Here is a 27993-nt window from a genome sequence, read left to right as displayed (position 1 = left end):
AGGAGGAAGAAGATGATGGTCTAAACCTAGAACAATTTTATACATGTCAAATTTGCGTGGCCAAATTTGAACTTGTCACAAAGTTTATGGAATGAAAGACTGCAATGATAACTCAATCAAAATAAACTTTGGTAGCAACGTTAGTGATTTCAACATTTAGTTCAGCGTCGCGGATTAGTCTGCGTAAAACAGATTGGACATGAATTCTTTCGTCTGGCTGACTCCAAAGGGCTTGAAGGACTTCCGGAGGGAAAACAGGTGCAGGCTGCGCGATCAACCGGTGGCCCTCGAATCTCAGTCCGTTCAGGCTAGAAACAAGGGACAGACGGACTATATCAGAAACATTTAATGGATGAAGGCGATGAACATCTTCCACTTTATATGCATTACACTACCTGTTGAGGATGGTCCACATATTAGGCCATTCAGCAAGCTTGAACTGCACATCCACAATGCCCTTGGATCTCTCCTTCGCACGCTTTATCCCCCCGCGGGATGTACATATATGCTGGATTTGTGTCAGTGATACTGTTTCGTCGAAATTTGAAATCCTCACCACAGTTGTTCTTGGCACATCAATTCTATAGATCGGTAGAAGCTTTCCTTGAACTCGTATAGTATGTGCTGTAATTGCCATCTCTTTGGCTTCTTCTGTCTGAAATCAAGCACTCAAAGGATGAATTCCAGAATATGATATTATGATGAGAAAGCTTAACACTAAAATTTAATACAAGATTCATTCAGTATCCAGCCAGGTGAAATAAATATTCACAGCGAAACAATAGTTTAACATGCAAGAGTCGGAACAACGGGAACCCAAGCCTTTATCCACTTTTTAACTTCAAGAACGATAGAAAATGGGTTTATAATTTTTTTTCCTTCTTTGTTTTGGTAACATGATGCTTTGTTATTCAGTAAAAATACAGAAGCAAAGGGTAAATAAGCTCACCTCAAATTCCACATAAGCAACAGAGCTTGAGGAACCCAAGAAAACGCCGGATATGCCACTTCCACAGAAGTCAAGAGCTTCTTTTAGGTGATGTGAGCTTATATCATCAGTCAACTGTTTAATCACAACTGTTCGTGTGGGATTCTTTACCAATGCAGTAGGAACTTTAGGATCACCAATCAGGTTCGGAACGGTACCCTTATTAGGCACATCTCTTGAAGAAGCCGCCTCAACAAAGGCGTCGATATTTCTTACAGTGAGGTCAGTTTTCCCGAGAGCCTTCTGTAATCCTTCCTGGGTCTGCAATAATACCAAGGACAGTCAAGAGAATTGTGAAATGGCTTAGATTTTGCTTACGAGATACAATGCAACCAGCCACAATTCCATGAGTTGTCTTCAGGACAACCAGAGTTGGGAACAGTTCGTCATTTCAGCTACAAATAATAAGACTCACAGTTTTCTCAATTTCTTGTAGCAGTATGAACAAAAACGTGTGAACATGATGAGCCGTAACTGGAAAACAAAAGGACATACTTTTGGTTTAAAAAAATAAAGGGACATTTTAACCTTAAGTAAGCATTTTGCCATATACCTTAAAATGAACCCAAGCATTTCTGAAATTGCTTCCTTCGATTAAGGGAAGCAGCTGTATCTTCACGATGTCCCCACAACAACAAAGAACATCAAGAACACTACCTTCTTTTACGTTTTTAGGCAAAAATTTCACCAATACCTTTCTTTCGAAGCCTTCCTTACCAGTTGGAAGATGGAATTGCCGGGTTTGTTTTGACTTTTTTGGAGATGCAACTTTCAAGTCATCACTGTCACTTTCAGATATGGAATATGTCTGTGTCAGGGGAGGGGTTTCCCTACATGGTTGTTCTTCACTCCCACTGACAGAGTTAGTCCCCTTGCCCATGGCATGGCCTCTCGACGAACTTTCTTTCCCTTTAGCATCACGCTTATGTGAATCAGCAAGGCTTGGAACCTTTGGAACGGAGCCTCCGTTTTTAATGATGTCATCAGACTTGTTGAGGATAGCACAGTTCTGAGGTTTAACAAATAAGGATTCCCTAGGAAGCTCCTTAATGCAGCCAATTAAGCCATTGATGCTGAATCCTTTTCCCATATCTTCTTCATCTCTAGTTGTTTCATTTGTTTCATTTGTTTCATTTGTTTCATTTAAAACTCCCAAAAGTCCATTTGAAGCCAACAAACCATCGCTCCTTTCACTGGCCAGTTTTCCATCTTTTTGACCATTCATTGTCCTCATAAACATGTCTGCCAACCCCACCTTTTTAGATAAAGCAGGCATTTTACCCACATCAGTACCTACAGTACGTGTTTGATCAAATATTGAAGTTGTTTTCTCATATTGACGGTTTCGATTTCCAACTTCTGTGAATCCATTTGCAACATCCTTTTGCAATATCCTAGAATCTTCACCAGGTAACTGATGTGTTAAGCAGGACTGGAACTCAGTTTCTGATTTGAGAACCCCAATGTTGTCCGACACGGCTTCCTCTAGTTTTCTGTGTGATTTAGGCTTGGCTTCTGATTGACCCATATCCTTGGAAGATATTTTCCGTGTTATATTCAAAGCTGCAGTTTCTGTAACACATCTTTCATCGATTTGAGAATCCATGAAGGCCTCAGATGATTGAACTAAACTTCCGCTTGCACCATTTTCAACAGTTTTACGACCAACATGTTTCCCTTTTTTATTAGATACAGCCACACCAATAAAACTGCTCAAAGATTCTTCCCCCCTTATATTCGATGACACATTTGTTGAGTTATTCTCTACATTTTCTGAACCATAATGCTCCTTTCTAGCATCAGACACAATGACACCAGCCAAGTTCTCTGAAGAACAAAGTACACCTCCTGAGGCCTGAGCTGTACCTTTAGACTTGCCAAGCTCGGTACTATCTATATGTTTATGCACCTCGACTCGTTTAGAAGCTGTAGCATCATGTACTTCAAACGAAGAGCATTCCCCAATTATATCATTTCTTAGACTCATTGAGACATTCTCCTTGAAACCGTCAGAGTCTCTTGTGACTTTTGGCATTCGAATACTACAATTGGGTTGATCATTTGCAGTGTCATGTGGACTATTCTTTGTCTTAATAACCTCCGGAACTGTCCTATCAGATGCGGAGTCAATTGCTTTGATAGTTCGTTGCTTCTGAAATCGGGGAGTTCCCAGCATTCTTTCCCTCACATTAGTAAAAATGTCTTTCAGAGCATCCCAAGATCCTCCCACTTTGTTATGCATCTCCATATATCTATAAATCCAATTTTACAAAGGCTTAGCAACCAAGATCGATTATAAGATACAGGCAAACACATTATAAATACAATTGACTGATGAAGTTGCACCTTCACAACACCTTCCCACGCCAATCCCCCAAAACACACAAATTAATTAATAACTAAAATAAAATGCAAACTACAGAAAGTACCATAAGTCGTGTATTTTTTACTTTCCAAAATATTTCAGAACGTGAGTATATGGCAAGCCTGCATACACTGCACATATTTTGCTCAACTATGCATATTTTTGCTTACGCCTATATGTTCTGCACACAATTTTCTGATCTCTATTTGGTTGCTCGGACTCTCTTGAGCACTAAATGAAATTTCCCAGGAGTAATTTTTTATACCATTTGGCAATATCTACAAAAAATGGGGAGTTCGGGCTAACGTTTCCTATGTTTGTATCTACAATTGATTCTTCACGTGTATCATCATCCGCATTGAGACAATCACAGACTTAGGGAGACTATCATAGACTTTAGGGTAGTTCAGAATTACTATTTTTGCATAGTTGGCACGCCACATGCTTGATGTACTCGATCAACAAGATAATTTGGTTTTACATTTTCGGCATTGTGTGCTAAATCACGGGCTTAATGTACGGGTTTTCTACAATTTGGGGTTTTTTCATGAATCGTTCTACAATTTAATGTTGGCTAATTTCATGAATTGTTCATTCCTCCACACATATAATGGAATAATAACTTTTGCAGGGTTTCAAAAAATCTCACTTGCTGTTATCTGACTTATCAGCCGCTGCAGCTCTTCGCTCCTTCTCCTTTGAGTTCTCGGAACCCGACGATTTCTCCGCCGCACCGCTCAACGAAGAAGAACACCATCTTGTCGATATGGGAAGCGCTGAAACGGTACATATAATCGATTTTGTGAGAAAATGTGTTGGATGAAAAGTAACAAGGATGCTTTGGGTGAAGTGGGTTTTACCTGTTTTGGGGAGATGATGATGATGCCATGGCTGCGGAAGGAGGAGACGAGAGAGGGCCATCTTCGCCTCCGCTCTCTTTCTTTTTCTCTCTGGTGGGAATTGAGGGGTTTTGCAAAGGTTTTTGGAAATGAACGAGGATCCTCTCCGGATCCTCTTTTTGTGTGGATATTGGAGATCGTTAAATCGTGTTCGTTTATTATATATCGTGCGATCAGTTTTCATCAGATACTATTTATATTTAATTTTAAATAAAAATATTTAAATTACTTTCTAGCTGTACGATGGACGATGTACGATGAACGAACACGATTTAAGGATCTCATGATCCTCCCAAAGAGGATCCTTATATTTTGGAAATTACCATTTCTATTTTCTATTTTGTATGTATATATGTTTTTCTTTCGCGGGGAGCAATTAAAAGATTGTTTGGTATTTAACTTGAATTTAATTTTTTTTAATTCAAAATTTGTTCTTGAAAATTCTTGTTTAGTGGAACTGTTTACACAAATTGAACTCAAAACCAACTTGAAAAGGATAGCCTATTTATTAAAAATACAAATAGTTAGTTTTTAGAATTTTCAATGTCAACTTACTCTCCATTTTCAATTGAGTATCAATCAGTATAATTATCATTATTACTTAGTATTACGGCCTAATTATATTATTCTTCACTTGTAAGTGAGAGGTCTTAAGTTCGAATCTCGCCAAAGGTAATTTTGAACAAAATTATTATGGTTAGTCTAATGTGAGGTTTAGCCCACTCCCCCACCGCTTAGTGTAGATAACATCAAATGTATTAAAAATGATAAAAAGCCATGTGGATTAGGTTCTGTTTGGAAGTGATTTTAAAATTACTGTAAACAATTTTGATGAAAGTGCTTTTTGAACTAATCTTTAGTAAAATTACAAGTGAATCTTGAAAAAACACTTGAAGTGCTTCTTGTAAGAACTAACTAGTGTTTCTTCCAAAATGCACTTCAAATGCTTTTGACACCCAAAAACACTTTAACCAAAAAATTTTTTGGTTATTTTAAAAATACTTTCAAACATGTTGTTAGTCTTTTAAAGTATGATTACCATCATTGAGTTTAACTTACAAAAAGAGGAGAGTTTCAAATGTTCAATACTCAAGCAAAATTTAAGCATAACAATGTAATCTGTCTGCTAGAGTATATGGATTGGTTGTTCACTTGTTCTTATTTTAAGGGGAGTTTTAATGAAAAACTTACGGTACTGTTCACTTTAAAGAAAAATCATATTTTTACACTAAAAAGTCAATCCTAGTACTATTCACTTTACCCTTTATTTTGTCCTTATTTTTAAAACTTAAAATTTTGAATTCATTTTCGTTAGTTTTTCTTATTTTAAGATCTATATGCTAAGGCCTCGTTTGAATATTCTTGGGCCTCATTTTACATTGGACCTGCACTGACCCAAGAGCCTCTTATGCATTGTTCACCACAGAAGTCACCAACTTTCTATAGTGGTCAAACAACATTTTACCCTATTATTATGAAATGGCTATTAAATTATGAGTCAATATGTAATATATAATTATTTAAGACATTTTCTATGTAAATCGTAAGCCTATAAATAGACACTCTAATAAGAAGAAATGAACACTCAATTTTTCTCCTCCTAATCTTTATATTATCTTTTCGGTTCACATGTTCAAACCACCTTAACTAATTTTCTCTCATCTTATCTTCAATTGCAGTTACTTCTACTTCACTTTAGATATCTCTGATTTTAATTTTGTCCTTTATCATGTGCCCACACATCCAACGAACCATTCTCATATCTGCTAAGCTAATTTATTTTTCCTGTGTTGATGCTTGACAACCCAACATTCAGTGTCGTAAAGCATTATTGGCCTTATTGTTGTCCTATAAAATTTTTCCTTAAGCTTTAGTAGCATACGACGGTCGCACAGCACACCTGATGCGCTTTTCCACTTCATCCATCCAACTTGTATTTTATGGTTGAGATCTCCATCCAATTCTCCGTTCTTTTGCAAGATAGATCCAAGATAGCGAAAAGCGTTCGATTTTTTGTACTTCTTGATCTCCAATCATCACCCATATCTCATTTGGATGCTCATTCCCACTAAACTTGCTCTACTTATGCCAAGACCTTTAGATTCTAACACTTCCCACCAAAGATTAAGCTTTGCTACTCCCTCCTGAGTTCATCTATCAACACTATATTGTCTGCAAAAAGCATACACAAAAGGGATAACATCTTGAATATATCCTGTTAACTCATCCATAACCAATGCAAAAAGGTAAGAACTTAAAGTTGAGCCTTGGTGTAACCCTATGGCTATGGAAAGCTTTCAGTTTATCTTTCATGATTTCTTATTGACGTCCTTACTTCATCAAACATATCCTTTTTTGATTAGATATATGCTACTCGTACTCAATTCTTCTCTAGAATCCTCCAAAAAAAAATTTACTGGGGACACTATCATATGCTTTTTCTAAATCTATAAAAACCATGTGCAAATTCTTTTGCATATCTCTATATTGTTCCATCAATCTTCATAAGAGAAAGATTGTCTCCATGGTCAAGCGCCTTGACATGAACCTAAATTGATTGTTTGAGACCCCTATCTCTTACCTTAGTCTATGTTGAATTACGCCATCCCAAAACTTCATTGTACAACTCATTAACTTAATACCCCTATAGTTCATATAATTTTGTATGTCACCGTTATTCTAGGCGCCAAAGTGCTCTTTCTCACTCATTTGGCATCTTCTTCATTTTTAAAATCTTGTTGAAAAGGTCTGTGAGCCATGCAATACCCGTCTCTCCCATAACCTTCCACGCTTCGATCGCTATATTGTCGGGACCTACTGCATGTGAAATTGTGAGAATAAAGTCCCAAGACTTCAGCCAATTCCTCAAATTATAAATTAATTTTACGTTGAAACCTCAAGCGTATTACATCATTCCTAATTGATTAGAAAATTATAAAATTCAAGGGGCCTTCTTCTTGCCGTCGTTCCCAATTCAACCATTTGTTTTTCTAATCATAAAATTCAAGGGGCCTTCTTCTTGCCGTCGTTCCCAATTCAACCATTTGTTTGATTAGAAAATTATAAAATTCAAATCTATATCTTGAATTTTGGTTCCAAAGTTAGATTTAACTTCACGATATTACTAAAATATCGTGGAAATGCCGTTGATGGTGAGGTGCTACAAATGAAAAACAAACTTCTAGATTCTGACACCAAATTCTACAAAACCCAAAAGAACAAGAAGGAAAAATGATCCTAGTGTCAAGACTGAAATATACGGAATTATTTAGCAAACAACACGTGTCATATATTAACATAAAAGTCGCGTTTAAAATTTTATGTGTTATGACTGAATTATGTGTTTTACTCTTTTCTTTTTTTTGGTAATCTGTAAAAGTATATTACAAAATGAATCTTCAATAGATCGAAAAAGTGAGTTCTTAAAGCATAGGCACTTACCAGATATATAGTGTACGTACCCATATATAGGAGCTGCACAAAAACATAATCTTGAATGGAGAATGGGACCCATAATCTTAATTGAAGCTTCTAATGCTTTAAATGCTTTTAATTAATTAAAAAAAGGTTAACATAAACAAAAAATGTGCACCCAATCAAATTATCATATAAAATCATAAAAACTTCAAATTTAGGGATTATATTATAAGGACTCCCATTAGAGGTAATATTCCTTTAAGAACACAAAAATTTCGTTTAAGTCTTGAAATGAGTACTCAAATATAACGGCGGAGTCCTTAAATAAAGACTCCTTTTGGAGATGCTTATGGAGTTGAAAAGGTGTGAACCATTAAAGCTTAAAATTACTCTATAATTCAGTTATTAAAAAAAGGAGGGGAGAAACTTCAAAGACTTTCTATTAAAGTGGGTCACCAAATTGAAATTATAATAGTTAGTTGGCCAAATTTATCAATAAAATAAGCTGAACGAAAATCTTCATGATCATTCTGAGGTTTTGTTGTTAAGCTACTATATTTTTTTCAAAACCATTTGTTTTGGCTTTAGATGTGAAATAAAGTTATTGGTTTGACTCACATTTATGCAAGTTTATGAAAATATCGACGAATATATCAAATAACAGTATTGGTTGTTTTTAATGAAAATGATGAAAATTACAAAATGAAGCATTAGGGATTGTCAAATATTAGTTTTGATGAAATATAAGAGTTTATCTGATCTTTAACATATGTGTCTGAAATATCTACGATATCTGTCGATTTTAGCCTTAATAAGAGTTCCTCGAGATGAGGCAAAGTTTAGACTTCGCCCCCCATTTCCATATCTTTATCTGATTTTTTGAATATTTCTATGAAAATATCGATTGTATCGAAGAAATTTTGTAGTCTTTGTATATGTGAGACATGTATTGTAAAGGTGAATGAATATGCTCGCAGAAACTACATAATTCCCATTACCATGATATCCACAAATGGGCAGTGACAATTTTATAATTTCTTGCTAACAGATTCAGAGATGATTTTGACCAAAAAAAAAGATTGAGAGATGATTAAAGATAATAAATTTTCTATTTTAATACATGCATTAACCCTAAAATTAGGGTGTCTCTAGATGAATGTAAAACCAGCTTAAGACTCCTCATTGACTTTAAATAGCTCCAAATTATAATTACATTACCAACAAAACTGGCAAACCATCACATATGCCAAGTTTAGCTCTTAATTTCTTCTCTATTTATCCATTATTTCCAATTTCTAAAAAATTCTTCCCCTTCAAGTGATTTATCTTGTTTCTTTTTTTGTTGGCCTGAAGGTGATTATCTTCTTCGTCTACTAGATAATCACCGAATGGCCTCTGATCGTATTTCAGGGATGCTCATGGGCGTTAAAGATAAAATGACCCCTAATCATATTTCAGGGGTGTTCATGAGTGCTAAAGATAAAATGGCCCCTAATCATATTTCAGGGGTGCTCATGGGTGTTAAAGATATTCAGATCAAGCCAAATGTAAGTTTGCACATGTTTTCATGGTTAGCGCTTGAACTCTCCTATATACATGTTCCATTTTCTTGAAAAACTGCATTTATTTAGTCTTTTTGATCGTGTTCTTGGACTATCTGGATAATCTTATTTCCGGGTTTCTCAGTTTTGGTTGATAACTTTTATGGTGGTGCTAGATTATGTAAGATGTTAATTAATGGTGTTTGAAAAATTGGAAATGACAAAAAAAAAAGAAAAGTGATTATTGTTGTTATAATAATAATAATAATAATAATAATAATAATTATTATTATTATTATTATTATTATTATGGAATTACCTTACAATTGTTATGGAATTACCATATACAAAGTTTGATTTTCGAACCTGGACGTAGCAATGTTGTTTAAACGTTACTGTTTGATTTTTAAGTAGTGCTAAACTTATCATCTATTTGTATCATCTCTCTAATAAATGTAGAGTCCACCAACACATGTGTATCCCATAGAGACATGATGGTACATATAGATGTTAAATAGCATTTTTGTTGGTGTTTTTTTTGTCTTTTTGCTTGTTTTCGGTTTTAAGACTTTTGAGTTTCCATTGTTCCCTTGTATAATGCATGTCATTATCACTAATTTTTTACCCAAAAGTTTGTGTGTATATGTGTGAGTACACACACACACACACACACATATATACATATATATATATATGTATGTATGTATATATGTATCCTTAACTAGTAGCATTCCTTTCTTAATTGTACCAAAAAATGTGGTTTCGGGCTTTGCAGCTGAAACGCTTCCTCATGGGAAGTGGTGTGGGGAGGAAGAAGAAAGAGGCCACCATGGCAAAGAAACCGTCGTGGATGATGCCTGCAGTCTCACATGGATATCACACCTGTGAGAGCTACACATCACCGGCTACCTATGGCGATTCCAACTCCGACTTTATTGTGGCTCAGAGAGAGCAAATCGAAGAGCTTGAGCTCTGGTTTTTCGGAGTTTTCGATGCCCGGGTTGGCGACCGGGTTACCAAGTACATGCAGTCACATTTGTTTGACAAGAAGCCTAAAGAGGTATAGGAAACACCTTCCTTTAGTTTAAGCACAAGTTAAAGTAATCACAATCCAATTTTCATTAAGATGATTGTTAATTAGTTCCGGCTCATGCGAACGGGGTTTTGCGTTATTTTCTCTTTGGTGTACACCAACTACAGAGTTGCTCGAGTGTGCGCAATAGGATGGGAGAATTTATACTCATGTAACAGAGAAAAATAATTGTTGATTGTTCATTTTTTATGTCCAACTTTGTGCAGTCTCATATAAGGGGAAAGAGCAAGGAGACGATGAGAAAAGCCTTTCTTGGTGCTAGGTCAAAGGTTAGAGAGGCCTCGGAGGAGACGAACGGAGTCGGTTCAGTTTCCGCGATGGTGATGGACGGGGAAAAGCTTGTATTGGCTAACATGGGAGACTATAGAGCAGTTGTGTGTAAAGATGGTTTCGCTCATCAGATAGGCACCAAGAAGAAGCAATCAACCAAAAAGATTTGGTCACACAGGTTGTTCAGAGGTAACGTGGACTCATAACCCTGGAGCCGCCAAATTTGTTCACCAACTGATGCGTCAGATGGTGTGACAATGTTTACTTGTTTAAGAAAATGAGGTTTGGATTCGACCACGCCATGCTGGGGATACAAAGTTGATGACCTTCAACGGAAACGAATCATCAAGTCCAGCAGTAGCCGTATCCATACCTCATTTTTGACACGCTCGTGTTTAAAATTCGCTTGCGTATACGTGTGCGAAATGCTCACATTTTAGCGTGTGATTTCGGGCTATGCAGCAAAGACCAAAACTTGTAAAAGCTCAGACCTTGTTGTTGGGGTTGAAGGGGTTGATCCGGATACTGAATTTGTGATTTTAGCCAGCAATGGCATATGGGAGGTAAGACATTTGATCATCCCGCACATATTTACTGCAAGTTCTTCCTATTAGAGAGACAGTAATCCATCAACGATAACGTGTTTCAGGTAATGAAGAATCAAGAGGCTGTGAATCTCATCCGAAGCATCGAAAATCCACAGACGGCTTCCGAGTATTTGGCGGAGGAAGCTTCGAATAGAATGAGCAGAGGCAGCATTTCTTGCTTGGTCATCAGATTTGATTAACATGTGGTAACAATTTGTTTGGCACTCGTTTGTTCATCTTGTACGAGACACTTTTTGGGTTAAAAGACGCCCTAAGTTCCTGCATCTTAGTTCAACCAAGGAAAGAGTGGATTTTTAGTGGTGGGATTCTCTTACAAAGCAACATAACACATATTTCTTGAGCATAACTTGCGGTCGCAATTGTGTGGTTGCTGCCTTCCTCTTGAACCCACACTGTTCCCCCTCCCCTTTGTGTAGATTAATATACGAATATCGCTCGTACTAAAGGAAAAACATGACTAGGAGTTCAAAAGTGACATATAATGTAACAAATTTTGCAACCCTGTCTCGGTCGAAACTTGAAATCTAAAAGAAAATCACAAGCCACTTCTCACAAACTCTATTTTTGTGCATTTTCCCTCTCTGACATCCACGAACCCGACATCAATCCCATCCACAATAAACCATGTCCAACAACAATCCTCGTTGAGCTTGCAAATTACGCAGAGGAGCGCTACAAACGAATTCCGCATGCAACGCTAACAAACTAATATGAATGTACAAAGACAAGTTATACAACATCAAAACTAAGATTTTACTTTTAAACATACAGGAGAGGAAAATCTGTAGAGCTTTTATGACTCAGATTGCAGCCAAGTGCTGCAAAAATAAAAGAAACCTTGTTGCTTCTGTCTTCAATTTCGCAAGCATTCACATCGTCACGTTGTCAGCTTCTTCTCGCTAGTCTTTCTTTTGAATGGTGACAACAAGGAGAAATGGCGAGAAGCTGTAACCATATGAATGAAATTCTACGCGGTTAGAAAATTATTGAATCATTAAAAAGAAAAGGAAAAAAAAAAAAAATTGAATGGAGCAACGCGTGTTGCAAAAATGATAAACACTTACAGTTTTGTGTAGAGCTGGGATTTGGAGTTTCATCTTGTGATATCAGATTCTTTAATGTAAAGACTGATATGGAGCACAAAAAAAATGAGTGTCAGCTTATATAGTATTTGAGATCAGACTCTATAAATAACTTCTTATTGACCCAATCCACACCCCGTGAACCTACAAATTTTGATTTTTTCACAAACCAGTGACTTGCAATCTTCATAAATGAACAGACTTAGTGATGACAAATAAAACACACAGGAGAGATAGCAATCAAAAGCGCGTGCACACAACAGCAAACGAAACAAAGCAAGGTGAACCGGGAGCCAAAGTCACATCAATCACATCAGCAAAACATTTTATTCACTAATTGTTCCTAGAACTGCACAAGAAAAATACATTAGTTCTCTACGTGCCACATTGCAAACTACTACGAGATCACATGAACATTGAAACACTTAATAGACAGATAAAACAGACGGGAGCATCTATAGAAACCTATAGTATCCTCAGTACAAAAATGGAAAAACATATGGATTTTTTCGCACGGTAAGTTTACAACAACCAGAAAACGGAGGCACATGCAATAGACATTCTATAAGAGATGGTGTTACAAATATTTAATCCACAATGGATTTGGATAATGTAATGTTTAACTGGTACAAGGACTTGCATGAATTAGGAGTTTACAAAGAATGAATTCGGAGTTTATAGCTGCAAATTTTCATTAGTCTTATTTTATTCATTCCATAATGTTAATTACACTTCAAATTCTGTCTAGCCCGCATAATGAATGTGATCGGTTGTCAAAATGTTTTGTTTATTTGTTTTCAAGGCCTAATGCAAGTTACCTTCACTAGAAGAAACAATGTTTGTCCCATTATCACCTGCCTCAGTACCATTCATGCTGACGTTATCTGATTCAACATTACGTTCACCTGATGATGAGCCATGGTTCTTCTTCCCAAACTTTAACAGCCGTCTGAACCCTTTTAATGATTCCTTTGCCTGAGGCTTTTCAAATGCTTCTGGAATCTTTTCAAGGTTACTAGACTCAGGTACAAGTGCTTTTATGGTCACTGTGCCTATTGCCAGAGTCTTTAAGTTTGTGGGTGCTTTTCCATACTCAGGATTCTGAGTACATGGACCTTCCAGAGAAGGAACTCGCACATAAGGGGCTTGATATGGTTTTGGAGCAGTGCTATTGCTTGAAAACTTTGCCGATTCCTTCTCCATATTACTCGTAGTAACCTATCCATCAATGTGGTTACACAAAGCACAAACACCACTCAGAAATTGGTCCACGATTTATGATATGACTAACTAAATATATCTTATTGTTCATAGCTGTATTCTTTTTGAAGAGTCAAAGAAAGATAAATGCCTAACGATGTATATTACAAATAAATAAATAAATGAAAGCAATTGAATTGCAAATAAAATTTCTGATGCTATCTCTGACCAGAAAAAACATAAAAATTAAAATTAAAAAATAAAAAGCTTTTGAAATTCACATGTGGTAATAGTAAGGATTCATATAAAACTGCACTTTTACTAGTTAGGAACACTGACCAAGAATTAATACCATAGATATGAATACAGCCTACGGATCTTCCTCTTCTGTTGCAGTTATTGAAATTGCAATTTTAGATTGTAAACAATGACTATTACTTGCTTGTAAACTTTTCAGACGCAATCAAACCCATCATGGTCCGTTGCAGTCAGTATAGACAAAAAATGTAAAACTGGAAGCAAAATCCTTTGGTTATCTGATAAACCATACCTCATGAGACTGAAGTTGCTGCTGTAATAGGTCACGAGCAGGTTCTCTATTGATTGTATCAATCGTTAGTGGTGAAACTGGTGCCCGAATAGCAGCATACTCTGACACCTCTGTCTTCTCCTTAATATTCTGTCCCTTCGCATCCCTCAAAGTTTCTTCCGCATGTACAATGGGAATGGAAGGTTTCTCAAGCATCACGAGAGTTTTCTCAATTACTGGGTTGTCGTCCCGATCACTATGGTGTGAAATTTTGTCATCATTCCCCTTCGGTTGACCACCTTCAGAGGTAGACTTCACAGAATCATCTTTCTGTGTCACTCCTTTGGTCGTTGATGTGCTCTGGGCAGCATCAGGTCCCTTGGGTGTCCTGATTTTCAATTCTGGGAGAGTAGCAGCCTTGCTTTTGTCATAATTCACGATAGCAGATATTTTCTTGCTCTCATGCCCATCAGAAACTTTTGGCTTTGATACTGTTACAGTACTCCGCAGCTTCACTGAAGAAACATGATGGCCGTTAGTCACCTTAGGCTCTGATAACCTTCGAATCCGTGCCATGGATAGCTTAGCATTACTTGCAACACCAGCGATGTCTTTCTTTTGTTCAGGATTACTTGCAACACCAGCGATGTCTTTCTTTTGTTCAGGATTACTTGCAACACCAGCAATGTCTTTCTTTTGTTCAGGCAATGAAGATACAGACCGGGTTAACCTGTGTACAGCAGAGTGGTTTCCAGTACTCAGTTTGCTGGATTTGGAGGTTTTGTGAGAATCGGCAGAGCCCACAGAGCCAGTTTTGATGGGCATCCTTTGCAAAGGAGATGATGACCCTGGCTCTGAATCACGAAACTTTGATCCTCTGTGTGTGCTTGGAGATAGTTTTGTCGGCCCTTGTTTCCTGGTTTGCAGCAAGGGCAATGGTGACATTGCAGGGATGGTACCACCTCGAGCAGCAATCCTCTTTTGCCTCTGTATCTTTAAAGCTTCCAGCCGTTTCATCTCTTCTTCTTCCTGAAAACAAAAAGTGCAAAAACTTCAAAAATCTTATGAATAAAACAGATAAACTGGCTAGCATATAGCATGTGAAGCTGATTCTACAACATATATAACCACTTGTTGCACAGGCATGGACACCAGACCCAGGAAATAAGTTACAATACAGAACAAATATGATCAGTGATAAATCGACAAATTGAAAGCAAAAAATAATTACATTATAATGTGTTTTTTTTTTTAACTAAGGATTCAAAGTTATATAGTTGACTTTGTTAACTTTATCTCTCTCTCTCTCTTGAATTTAAAAGGTCATAAACTCATTTGGGGAAATTTCTTGAAGAAAATACCAAGTCTAAGAATATGTTCAGGTGCAAGAAAAATAATGTGGACAGGACCACCTGGTAAAGTTCCAGTGCTTCATAGTTTTATGACACATTTTAGATGATTTAAAGAGCAATACAAGATTGATACGTACGTTGATGTCCTAACATGCGATGTGTCCGACAAGGACATGGCTAACTTGTAAAATTATCTGAACTCCACAAGACATTTTATGTGCTTTTATCGGGCAATACATGATGGATAGATATTTATAGCCAAAATCACTGTTGTCTGACTCAATTTTTTCTACTTTTCAAAGTGAAAATAGCATTATGGAAAATTGAAATAAACAAATAAATTAAATCCCTCAGATTTTAAGGAATTATTCTAACCTCCGTAAATTTCAGCATACTTTTTACTGTTATTTAAAATATTGGTAATAAAGGAAAAAAAAAAAATTCACTTTGAAATAGTGTACAAAGATGGCGGTGAGTCCAGTGACAAAAACATTGAGAATGTTCATCTATCTTTTTAAAATTGCAACAAAAATAAAAGCTTTTTAACCCCAGTTGCAAGTCCAAGGCATACAAAAACTGTCAAGAAGATGATACTAAAATAGTGTTTCAAAAAGAAAAATTCTCTACTTTGGATAAGGGAGAATAGCCTATTGTAATTTAGTAAGACCAGGAAAGGTCTTAGTAAATTTACTCTGCGAAAAAGCAAAACGGATAGGATAATGATAAATAACCTTTTCTTTCTTCATTTTCTGAAGATCGGCTTTAAAGCTTCTTAGTTTCTCAGCACGTGCTCGAGCTTCATCCAAAGGACTAAGTTTTGAGGGCTTTCCTCTCCTTATTGGTCCTCCAATCTTCTTATCTGAAGTATCTGAAACCATTTTTGATTTCTTGTCCTTGTCAGGCTTCTTAGACCCTTGCTTGTTTTCACTCATCACTTCCTTATGTTTCTTATCCAGAGAAGCACCTTGCATTTCATAATCTAAAGAAGGGTCATAGCCTGTTGAACCCTTTTCTGCACCACGCTCAGGCATTAAAGTCAATTCATCTGGCTCATAGTTAACTTGCGAGTTTTCCACCTGAGCTGCTGATGGGAACTCAGAGCCCATGTCGATAGCATTTCTGTCATTGTTTTCGAGATGATCTAGTGAAATTGACCTCAATGGAATTATGTATGAATCATCATCCATGTTGTGAGATGACCTCCTATCCAAACCATTGGTTGCACGATCAAATCCATTTATAGCAAGCGGATCCGAGGGAGAACTTGTAAAACCTGACTGGTTATTATGTCCATGAATCATAAAATCGTCACTGGCAGTCCTTCTATAATTACCCCTTATGCCATCTATTTCTGTAGACCGTAAATCCATTTGACCATTACCATGAATCAACTGATCATTTCTTGCAGATATCAACATTTGATCATTTGATGACTTTTGCATGTGGGTAACATTTCCACTAAATTTATTAATATCTGTTGTACTTCCTTCTTGAATTTCTCCCCTATCTCGACCACCAGAAACTAAAGGATCATCCCCCAGGTTATTTTGTCGCCTTTTCAGTTGACCCTTCTTTTCCATGGAAAACATGCCTTGGTCAAGCTCACGTCTGTCTTCATCAGGATCTCTGAGTAAGAAATTCTGAAATGCCTGCCAGTTCCCTTCATCTTCCTCCATAAGAACAGTTTCTTTCCTTTTTGAGGATTTATGAGAGTGTGTAACCTTCATCTCAGGAATGCCACCCTCAAAATCTCCATTGTCCTCATCAGTTTGAGAATCACTAGCTGAGTCACTATCTGAAGAGTTTTTTCCCTTTGCGGTGATGTAATTTAAGTTCCGAATGACAACCCTGCCAGATTGTTTTTTACCTGAGCGGCTAGCCTTCTTTCTTGATTCTTGACTTTTTGAAAAATCCTTTTCCAATTCCACATCATTTGATTCAATATTTCCATTACTGCTATCCATGGAGTGCCTTTTCTGTATTCTTTGACCTTGATTGAGTTTAGGATCCTCTACTATCGGATAAGGCGGCTGAAAAAATGGGCTATTTCCTGGGTAATTCTGAAAATAAGGCATGCCTTGCATAGGATATGGTGGATACACTGGTAATGCACCTGGAGAAGACTGAACAGGCCAAGGAGGGTACATCTGATGGGGATACTGGCCAGGAAAGTGTTCCTGGTGGCTTAATGGTGGTTGATGCTCCGCAGGAGGCTTTTCTTCTGCACAAATAAGCAGACAAAATCTCAGCTATCCTAAAAGTAGTGAACATGATTATACTAACGCCATGCAGTATGATGAATGGGGCCCCTTCTCAAAGTCAAAACATTAGATTTTGTCTTTACAACTGAAATTGATGATCAATCTAATTATTTAAGACGCGGTCTCCATGATGAAATTTTTTGAGAACAGTGAATATAATAGGTGAGTTACCTATAAGTAGTATACCTCTTACAACCTGTACTCCTACCTGCAGTTACTTGTTGGTTGGTCGCACTCGAAAGCATTATGCCCGATGCATTCATGGCAGAGAATTCTGATCTGTTAGCCATTGCTTCAGCTGCTTCAATTTCAAGCCATTGCCCAGTTTCATGCTTTCTTTTCCACAGTTCCTTAAATCTTCTACAAGCATCCCTGTTAGATTGATAAAGTTAACATCATCAGGAAAGATTCTGATACAAAATATCCTGCCTCATGTTAAAGTTAAAGTGGCCAGTGGAAAAAAATTCTACTTACATTAAGCGTGAAGCTCCAAACCATTCAGCAAATGATATCAATGGTGGCAAATGATCAACGTCAAAACCTGCGGCTACAGCACGTGCAAAAGCCATACCTTGCTCTTTCTGCAGCATAGTTCTGCGTGTCTCCAGGACTTTTAAAAGATGAACTCTACCATAATATTAGATAAATGGATTAGCAGTTGCACTTATGTTATACAGAAAATAAGGGAATATCCCAATAATCTGTGCTGCAATGCATAGTTGCAGGAAACTGAATATCCCTCCATTGAATGGAATTTATCAATAGAAAATGTGTCGGTGAGTAGGAGACGATGCACGCAGGCACGTGTGCGTGCTGACCCTTTAACTTCTTTTTTCCATCAGACTTTTATAGAGATGATACAAACCATTGTTTTTTCTCTGACATCAATGGTGCACCATTTTTTCTTTTTTTGCAAATGATAACTACCCTATAACTGAATAGAAAGGAGACGTAAGGAGGAGGAGGTTCAAAATTTGATAGAGCTATAAGCCCATACGCATCCCTGGTTTACTTGAAATGAATATATGGCAGCAGGATAATCAAAGGGAATTTAGGTTCGAAGGGCCACCCGAAATTTCAAGATCACAAGTGCTGAGACCTTAAACAACAGTTTACTTTCATGACAACTTTAACCCATGAGAGGCACGGCACATGGTCTTTGGAGCAGCACAAGAGAATATGAAAGAGATGGTACGTACTTTGAATTTGCCTCTTGTGCAGTGGATCCATTTGCTTCAGGTTGACCATCAGGCTGCCAGTTTTACAAGAGAAACCAAATCAGAAACACTAACAACAACAAAAAAATGAAATAAAAAGGTACAGATTTAAACCTGGTAAAGGACAATTGCTTTCTCTTCACTAGCATCTAGCAAAAGCTTGTTTCCTATAAAAAATAATTTGAGGTTCACAATCCAGTAGACGAACCATTAACTAGAGAACAAAGAAGGAATTACAGTCTTTTGAATCAGAAACAAAAACAAATATGGCGACAGATTACAGAGCTTAGCTGACTGAGTATTTGCCATCCATTAGTTGAAACAAAAATAAGTGGGAAAAGGGAGGAAAGTGATACAAGCCCAGTGAAACTTTCACCAGACTTCATGTTCTGATATGAAGCAGCATTTGAAACTTTCCCCAGTAATCCCCTCTAGTACCTCAACACCCTCCCTTTTTTCCTATGTAGACCCCAAAGGCAGAGCTTGTATAAGGGAGAGACAAAAAAAAAAACTAGGTTTTTGGTGAAGCATGGTAGGGAAGTTAGGGGCTGTCGGCACCTGATAAAGGCATAAGCTGGGACACCACTAGAACTATCTGCATCAAGTGTGTTGAGTGAGGAGGGTAAAAAACTCAAATATCAGCTTTCCAGTGCACAATTGAAAGAATACAGAAACAGGCAAAAAAGTCTTATTTTACTAATAAGAAAATCTTTGTGTGACATATTGTTTAGTTGTCTTTTCAACATTACCTTCAACGCTATCTACAGGTTTTCCATGATTGTCCTCTACCTGCCACAAAGAAACTGAGACTGACTTTTCTATGCGGATACCAAATACAGATCACTGAGAACTAACAGATTTTACTTACATGATTAAGTCCCGTGTCATTATTTCCTTGAATTGCAATTGCCTCTTCAATCTGTAAAATCTCAGATTCTAAAGTGTACACCCGTTCCAAGACCTCTGGGGTGCTCACAAAGCGAACAAACCTAATATTCACCTCACAAATTAGTACGGAATAATGGTTTTCCAGTGAGAGGAATTATCATTGCAGCATACAAGATACTGCATTCCAAAATTCTGGCAACAGTCATAGGTTTGTAAGATGAAATGTTGAGCCTATGAGGCTTAGTAATCACTTTTCATACATTTGAAGACAAATATAGAAAATCAGTTGTATTGAAACTTTAAAATGAGAAGGGATTCCAAATTAGAAATTAAGCATGCACCGCACGAAACAGTCGTGTTACCCTACACTTTCTACTTGGTGTGCTTAGCAGAGAAGATCGAACTTATGCACTCATCAAACATGTTGAGAACACCCTAGATAGTAGAGAGGCACTGGATTTCATTACAACCTTTGGACCGTACTCTTTGTGAACCATGCTGCATCACTGCCAGACTCTGGCTCAAGAATAATTGAATAACCACCCTTGGCCATTTGTTCTTGCGCAGTCTTCAAGTGGGACAGAAACGGATTCAACAAACCAGAAGCTATTTTCTCCGTCATTCCATTTGCGGATATAACCAGATCGCACCTATCAAGACGAAGGTTTAGGAGCAGAAAATATCAAAATGATGAACAGTATGGCATCTTCGAAACTTTCACAATCACATTTACGTATAATAAACAAGAAACAAAGCAGACAACAACTAACAAATAGTGCATTTTCATCAAAATCTTTCCTTGTTTAGATTCGAGTACAAATACGGCTTCTCGATCAATAAATCTGCACATTTCCACTAAATGTAGCTCCAAATGAATTTAAGACACTATAATTCATCAAGGTATGCAAACTGAACAATAACAAAGCAACTCAGAAAAGATTGAGTACCAAATAATCAAACACTTTTACACATGCAATGACATAACAAAACAGACACATAACATAAATATCCAATAAAACACCAAAAGATCCAATTCTAAAACACCAAGAATAACCATCCAAAAAATAATAAAATTCCAACTTAGACATTGCTCATAACTTCATATAACCCAATACTATACAATTGCATAAAAAAGCCAAATCCAGCCTTTATTGTAAAAATAAAAAATAAAAAAACATTGAAGACTCATTTGATTTGAAGAAAAGGATTACCTGGTCCGAGTTGGGGTGAGTTGGAACAGAGCCGAGTCCAGCCGAGTTGAACACTTCATCCTTACAGGAAAGTGGGTTGGGGAGGATTGAGCCCAGGTTTATAGAACCAATGCAGGAAAGTGGGATCAGAGACTCATTGGGAAAGTGTGGAAATGTGAAGCTAATTTGTGAGGGAAAAAATGGGCTCAGAGAAAAAAAATGAGAAAATTTCAGATTAAACCCAGAACAGAAATGGCCTGTCCCAGCTAAAAAAAAATTGAGCTTTTTAGACTGAAGACTACAACAGGAGAGAGAAGGGAAGAGAGAGAGAAGGATCCAAAGGGTTTAGGCATGGTGGCAGATTACTGTATATATGAGATAAAGCAGGGGTAGATTAGGAAAAAAGAAAACGTTGAGCGGTGCTGAGACGAAAAGGACAACCCTTATTAGTTTTATATCATATAACAGCTGGGTGATGGGAAACAGATTTGACGGCGTAAAATTACACGAATGCCCATGCAATTTCATTGGACCGTTGAGGCATCCAGGGCCCCACTAAAGATTTATTTTTGGTGTGTAGTTGGTGTTTAATTACAACCAAAACAGTGTTTGACTTGAGGAGTAAAATTTCTTGGAGCTTATATTAGGCTCCCGTTTGCTGTTTCCAAAAGTGGATCTCATTTATGTCTTCTTGCTAGTACGTTGACACATTATTTAACTTAACTTAAAAATTAACTCTGTTAACTTTATTTATTTAACATTTAAATTTAAAAAAAATATTAAAAATAATGAAAAAAACTGCTGGGTTAACAAGGTGAGCAAACCCAAATAGGATTCTTCACCTTCTTTTACGTGGCTATTCAATGCACAAACTTATTTGTTCAAGCTTTTTGGTAGAACTTGATGATGGCGCATGGCTTCTTGCCGGCAGGCGGAGAAATCACCAGACAGGATATGAAAAGGCATATTTGAAATAGAATTCTTCACTTTCTTTTCCGTGGGTGTTGAGTTGAACAAGAATTAATGAAGACAAAAATGATTCTAGGAATTACGGATTAATGAAGACAAGGTCGTGGGTGTAGATCAGAGCTCCAATGATTGCATGTTATGGAGAAACCTTTGGTGGCGCTTGATAAAGGCACCATCTACTCGTCGTGGAACTACTCCAGCCAGAGATTAGCCAGTGGTTCCGCCGACGGAACCCTCGCCATCTTTTACCCACACGACTCTTTTTCTTCGTCCTTCCCCTGCACCTCAAAATCCAAGGTGCACGAGGCTGCTGGAATTGTGAAAATTGCTTGGGTACCACCGGAATTGTTTGAGTTTGCTCACCTCGTTAACCCAACATTTTTTTTATTATTCTGGATTTTTTTTTTTTTGAATTTAAATGTTAAATGTGACATCCCACATCGCCCAGGGGAGTGATCCTTAAATGTATATTTTCATCCCTATCCTAGCACGAGGCCTTTTGGGAGCTCACTGGCTTCGAGTTCCATGGGAACTCCAAAGTTAAGCGGGAATGAGGCTAGAGCAATCCCATGATGGGTGACCCACTGGGAAGTTGCTCGTGAGTTCCCAAAAACAAAACCGTGAGGGAATGGTAAGTCCAAAGCGGACAATATCGTGCTAAGGTGGTGGAGCGGGCCCGGGAAGTGATCCGCCCCAGGCCGGGATGTGACAATTTGGTATCAGAGCCTAACCCTGGTCGTGGTGTGCCGACGAGGACGTCGGGCCCCTAAGGGGGGTGGATTGTGACATCCCACATCGCCCAGGGGAGTGATCCTTAAATGTATATTCTCATCCCTATCTAGCACGAGGCATTTTGGGAGCTCACTGGCTTCGGGTTCCGTAGGAACTCCGAAGTTAAGCGAAAAGGGGGCTTGAGCAATCCTATGATGGGCGACCCACTGGGAAGTTGCTCGTGAGTTCCCAAAAACAAAACCGTGAGGGAATGGTAAGCCCAAAGCGGACAATATCGTGCTACAGTGGTGGAGCGGGTCCGGGAAGTGATCTGTCCTGGGCCGGGATGTGACATTAAATAAATAAAGTTAACAGAGTTAAGTTTTAAGTTAAGTTAAAGGACATGTGTCAACATATTAGCAAAGAGAAACATATGAGACACATTTTTGGGGACAGCAAACATGGAACCCTTATATTAAAGGAAAATGAATGAGATGTGTATGTATTAGGAATGCAAGTAATAACTAACAAAAAAATAATAAATCCATTGGGGGCTTTGAATTGAAGCATTGATTTGTTCTTAAATATAGGAATTTTGTCACATTTACTTAGTTTTTTGTTGTTGATATGTTACAAAAACAATAGGAAGATATGAATGAAAAGAATAACAAATGATGAGTCAATATTATATTATATTATATATATATATATATATATATATTGGGAAAACTTAATATAAGTTCAATTTTTTGAGCCAATAGTAGGAATAGTTTAGTTTATTAAAATAAGTCCAATTTGTTATATTTAATTATTTAATTATCAATAGTTATCTGTTCAATGATAAGATTTATTATAAAAATCAAATTTCTTCCCAATTATCTCTTTGCTTATTTCTTTTTATTTATCTTTTTGTTATTTCTCGTTCTTCCTCCTACTTTAAACTCCATTTATAGATTTTATTTTTAATTTTTATAATCAACCTATATCACAAGTTAATTATATTTATCTACCTATATGACAGATTCTTTTTTTTATAATCAACCTGTCACAGATTAATGTGTCTTACTTGTAGGTATGTTGTGTTTTTTCTACGTTTTAATTAGGTTTCATATCTCACATATAGGTATTATATACATTCATATATTTGTTACTTCAGTTCGGGTAGAATGTTTTGCATATAAATTTATGTTAGTATATTAGTTTTTTTGTTATAAGATATTAAATATATTCTTTTGGAGTTGGAAATTGCATAATATTAGAAGATTTTAATTGATTTTTAATATTTTTAGAAAATATAAAATGAGTATAAAAGAAATAAAAACATATAATTAGACAACTGGACTCCCTCCTAAAAACACTCTACATTTTTGGACCTGGATCTAAAAGCCCCTTATATATTTCACCCTATTCTTAGTATAATTTGGTAATTATTTTGGTAGAATTTTGATACTTTGCTTTATATTCTTAATATAGAACATTCGACTTTCTTTAGAGCAAAACGTGACCAAACGGACGAATTTTGGAGTGATCCAAATTGAAGGCCGTTCGTGTGTTCCTTAGCTTGTTCATGTCAAAATCTCAGCAATTTCTACCAAGTGATTATTTTCTGGAGATTAAACGAAGCAACAGTGCGTGTTGCTGGAAAGTGACGTTTATGGGTTTAAATTGCATTTTTGGAGCCCAAGATGACCTCAGATGGGTTCGTGGCCTTCTAGAGAAGTGTTCAGAATAGTCCAGACTTTAAATCCAGCTATTTTGGTCCGGTTTTGGAGCTGATTTGGATCCAAAACGTGGCTGTGCAGATTTCTAGGCGAATTTACCAAGTCAATTTAGGATTATGTTTCCTAATTTGTTTCAATTTATTTAGTTTCCTAGTCTTATTCTAAGACCCTTTATTAGGAGGGATTTATTTAGAATAGTATAAATAAGCCTTTTGGCAGACCTAGGGTTTAGGGGTAGAACGCATGCAACTTTTGGGAGAACATTTGGGGCAAAGCTTAGAGATTTCAAGACTTATACTTTCAGGTGTTTTCATTCTTTTTCTTGTTTAATACACTTATGTTGATTTTAATTATGAATATGCGTAACTAATCCTTTTTGCTAGGGTGAGGCCATGATCCTTAGCAAGAATATGTAGTTTCTTTTTAGTTTTCTTATGAATTTATGCATGCAAGTTTTGGATTGTTAATCACTGTGCTTTAAACAATCTATTTGTCTTAGTGATTCCCGACCATTAGGATATTTAGAAAAGTAGTTTGATGCAATTTTGGCGGAGGCTGTCCCTGAAATTGACTAAGGCTTCTTGTGGTTAATATGTGGTTAATATGTGTAATCCTTTCTGTAACCAGAATAAAAATTCTTTAAGAACTTTATAATACTGAATTAGTTTTTGGAAATATTCTAGTCACTTTTCATGTTTTAGTCCAACGTATATTGATTAAATTTGAAAATTCCACGATTTTGACACCTTTGAAATTCTACGATTTTGACACCTTTGAAAATTCTACGATTTTAAAGCTCTCAGTCTACTCCTATGGGTATTTTACAAATATATATATATATATATATATATATATATATATATATTAGTAGAGCTATATCATTATTGGATCAGACAATTAGTTGTTAGGAAAAACGAAAGTTGATGAGAATCGAATCCACAAAAAAATACACATGCATGATTGTTTTTCATCACTGTTGTAAAATGACAACTGTAAAATAATTAAATTCCCACAACTAATTAGCATTTCTTTTGGTTGCCAAAAAAAAAATATGATAATAATCACATGGCAATATTCTTCAAAGATCCATCAAGACCAAAATGTGTTCGGTTTAATCTTCTTTGTGTGTGTGTGTGTGTGTGTGTATTTTTTTTTTCAAATTAAAACGATAACGATTTTAATATTATCAAGAATTTTGTACCATTTAATATAAAATTCCTCAAATTCCTGTAGTATAAGGATTTTGATATTGTTGCCCCAACCACCGCATTTCCGTTCTATTATTAATTTAATTTGAGCCTGAGCCCGAGGTCATAGTTTCACTGAGGGTGAAACCGCTTTTTCTTTAATCATCCAAGAAGATACCCTGGGTTAAATTTAGAGGTTCCTCGAACCAAAGAAAACTAGAAGGAAAATCTAAGGTCAACTTGGCCATTCTATAAGCCGCATCATTGGTGGAACGACTAATATGACAAATTTTGGAGGACCCAAAACCTCTTAGACTCTCCCGGACATCATCCAACCATAAATCCAAAGAGGAGGACCCTCACTTCAAACTTCCAACCCCCTTAACAACCTGCAAGGCATCACTCTCTAGAATAATGCATTGTAAATTCCGTTGCATAGCCTAGTAGAGACCCTTTCTCGCCGCTATCAATTCAAACCATAAAGAGATTATTGACATGCATTAGAGCATCTCCAGTGGAAACTCTAAATAAGGACAACCATTGTAATAAGGAGGCAGATTGTCTGCCCTCCTATTTGGGTGCTCTTCCCATCCCCTCCTATTTTGTGCGATCACGGTTAAGTCACGTCAATATTTTATATTGATTTTTTTTATAGAGATAATAAGACAAAAAATAATAAGAATATAAAATGTTGACATAGTTTAACCGTAACCGTACAAATAAGAAAGGATGAGAATGTCATTCAAATAAGAGGGTACTAGACAATCTGCCTTCTTATAATAAATAAGTACAAAAAACGACAAAATGAATATCTAATATCTAATCGGATCCAGAATATATGTACCCATATAAAAAGATTGCACAAGGACAACAATGAGTGGAAAATATGGCCCACAACCTTTTTAACGGAAGATGGGGTGATGGTATTTTATTATTTATATTTTACTTTTTAACGGATTCTAGGATGATGGGAGATTTTTTTTTTTTTTTTTTTTTTTTTCAAAAGATTCTAAAAATATGATAATGATATGGCCTTTAATTATATTTTTTTTATCCATTTCAACAAATTGGAGGAAGATGGTTATAACCTTTTAATATTTTTGTCGTGGTGATAACCTTCAATAATATAGTCATTTTAGTTACGCTTGTGAAAAAAAAAAATTAGTATCTAAATTAGTATTTTTTTGCTGAAATGTTCACAAAAATATTTTAAGTCAACGTAATGTGAAGTTAATTTAAAAAAATCAACATAAACAAAAAATTGCACTTAATCAAATTCTCACATAAAATTAGAATACGAGACGAACAAACTAACAAACGGATTATCAAACAAACATCAAATGAATATAAGTTTATTAACCGAAAATAAAGAATGACGGCTAAATCACATAAGACTACATTGTGATTGACTTACTATTCTATAAAGCTACAAAGTATCATATACACTAATATTTTCCAACAATATACACATATACATAAATCCTATTGAGATACCATTTTCAGAATATTGCTCGTGTTTTGTAAAATGTTGCTCATCATCTTCCATTCGTTTTGTTGATCTCAGAGAAGATTGTCATAGATATATATTGTTTGGATTCATTGGTAGCATAACTTTGCTCGGTGCTACTGGTTTCTAGATCAAGACTTTACTAATAAAATAAGGCTCACTTGTAGCTGCTCAAAAAAAGATTCGTTACGTTGATCTTAGAGAAGATTGTCACATATATATATATATATATATATTGTTGGATTCATTGGTAGCACAACTTTGCTCGGTACCACTAGTTTTGTCACCGTTGTCGTTGATAAAGGCAACATCATTGTCACCTTTACTTCCAATGCTTTTTTGATGAAGTTGCAGTGCAAACTCAAGCTCCCTACAACATCATTCATCGACGGTCGTTCGATTCCTTTATCATGTAAGCAACTTATAGCAATCTCAACGAACTTGTTCAAGCACTCGACGTCAATCTTACCCTTCACATTTGGGTCAATGATTTGGTCAAGTGTCCCGTCTTCATGACAACTCTTGGCCCACTCAGCGAGGTTGGTTTGCCTAGTCTCAACCGTCTGCAGCAGAGCTGGCCTCACATACAATATCTCCCACAAAACCATTCCAAATGAGTACACATCAGACTTCTTAGTTAGCTTTTAACGTAGGAAGTATTCCGGGTCTAGATACCCGAAACCACCCTTCACCACCGTGCTGATGTGTGTTTTGGACGTGTTGGTCATAACCATTTTTGACAACCCAAAATCCAAAGCCTTGGCCACCATTTTCTCATCCAATAACATGTTTGAGCTCTTAACATCTCGGTGAATAATGGAGCCCTTGGCACCACTGTGAATAATGGAGCTCTTAACAACCATATTGCTCTCCATTTCTCTCTGTCAATGATTAGTCTGTTTTATGATGCATGACGTTATCTCCCAATTTACCAAAGCGTATTATTTATACATCAATATATGGCAAGGATGCAAGAATTGGAATGAGGCTTTTATTAA

At 36.5% G+C, this 27993-nt stretch overlaps 3 protein-coding genes across 4 annotated transcripts; 1 reads left to right on the top strand and 2 right to left on the bottom strand.

Annotated features, from left to right (window-relative positions):
- Positions 1 to 16: 16 nt before the first annotated feature.
- Positions 17 to 4377, bottom strand: LOC137731687 (RNA-binding (RRM/RBD/RNP motifs) family protein). Its single transcript, XM_068470871.2, has 6 exons — positions 4214 to 4377; positions 4003 to 4129; positions 1542 to 3240; positions 950 to 1249; positions 396 to 655; positions 17 to 308 (listed from the first exon to the last, which is right to left on the bottom strand). The coding sequence occupies exons 1-6, from the start codon at positions 4272 to 4274 to the stop codon at positions 113 to 115; spliced, it is 2643 nt and encodes an 880-aa protein (XP_068326972.2). The 5' UTR covers positions 4275 to 4377; the 3' UTR covers positions 17 to 112.
- A 4535-nt stretch (positions 4378 to 8912) lies between these two features.
- LOC137732147 (putative protein phosphatase 2C-like protein 44) lies at positions 8913 to 11680 on the top strand. The gene is made up of 5 exons (XM_068471447.2): positions 8913 to 9216; positions 9986 to 10270; positions 10510 to 10762; positions 11036 to 11136; positions 11223 to 11680. The coding sequence occupies exons 1-5, from the start codon at positions 9058 to 9060 to the stop codon at positions 11358 to 11360; spliced, it is 936 nt and encodes a 311-aa protein (XP_068327548.2). The 5' UTR covers positions 8913 to 9057; the 3' UTR covers positions 11361 to 11680.
- Positions 11681 to 11734: 54 nt separating this feature from the next.
- On the bottom strand, positions 11735 to 21224 carry LOC137732146 (COP1-interacting protein 7). Of its 2 annotated transcripts, XM_068471445.2 has the most exons (13): positions 20922 to 21224; positions 20181 to 20360; positions 19691 to 19811; positions 19572 to 19611; positions 18937 to 18989; positions 18805 to 18857; positions 18080 to 18232; positions 17814 to 17977; positions 16076 to 17565; positions 14014 to 15021; positions 13082 to 13481; positions 12246 to 12308; positions 11735 to 12126 (listed from the first exon to the last, which is right to left on the bottom strand). In XM_068471445.2, the coding sequence occupies exons 1-13, from the start codon at positions 20978 to 20980 to the stop codon at positions 12059 to 12061; spliced, it is 3852 nt and encodes a 1283-aa protein (XP_068327546.2). In that variant the 5' UTR covers positions 20981 to 21224; the 3' UTR covers positions 11735 to 12058. The 2 variants fall into 2 exon arrangements, with proteins under 2 accessions (XP_068327546.2, XP_088543616.1); XM_088687490.1 differs by lacking the exons at positions 11735 to 12126; positions 12246 to 12308; positions 13082 to 13481 and adding an exon at positions 13748 to 13850 and having other exon boundaries at positions 20922 to 21200.
- Between the last annotated feature and the right edge of the window lie 6769 nt (positions 21225 to 27993).

The sequence above is a fragment of the Pyrus communis genome, chromosome 16 (assembly GCF_041283825.1).
Source record: "Pyrus communis isolate YQ-2024b chromosome 16, ASM4128382v1, whole genome shotgun sequence".
Taxonomy (NCBI): Eukaryota; Viridiplantae; Streptophyta; class Magnoliopsida; order Rosales; family Rosaceae; genus Pyrus; species Pyrus communis.
This window is presented reverse-complemented; position numbering and strand designations above follow the sequence as displayed.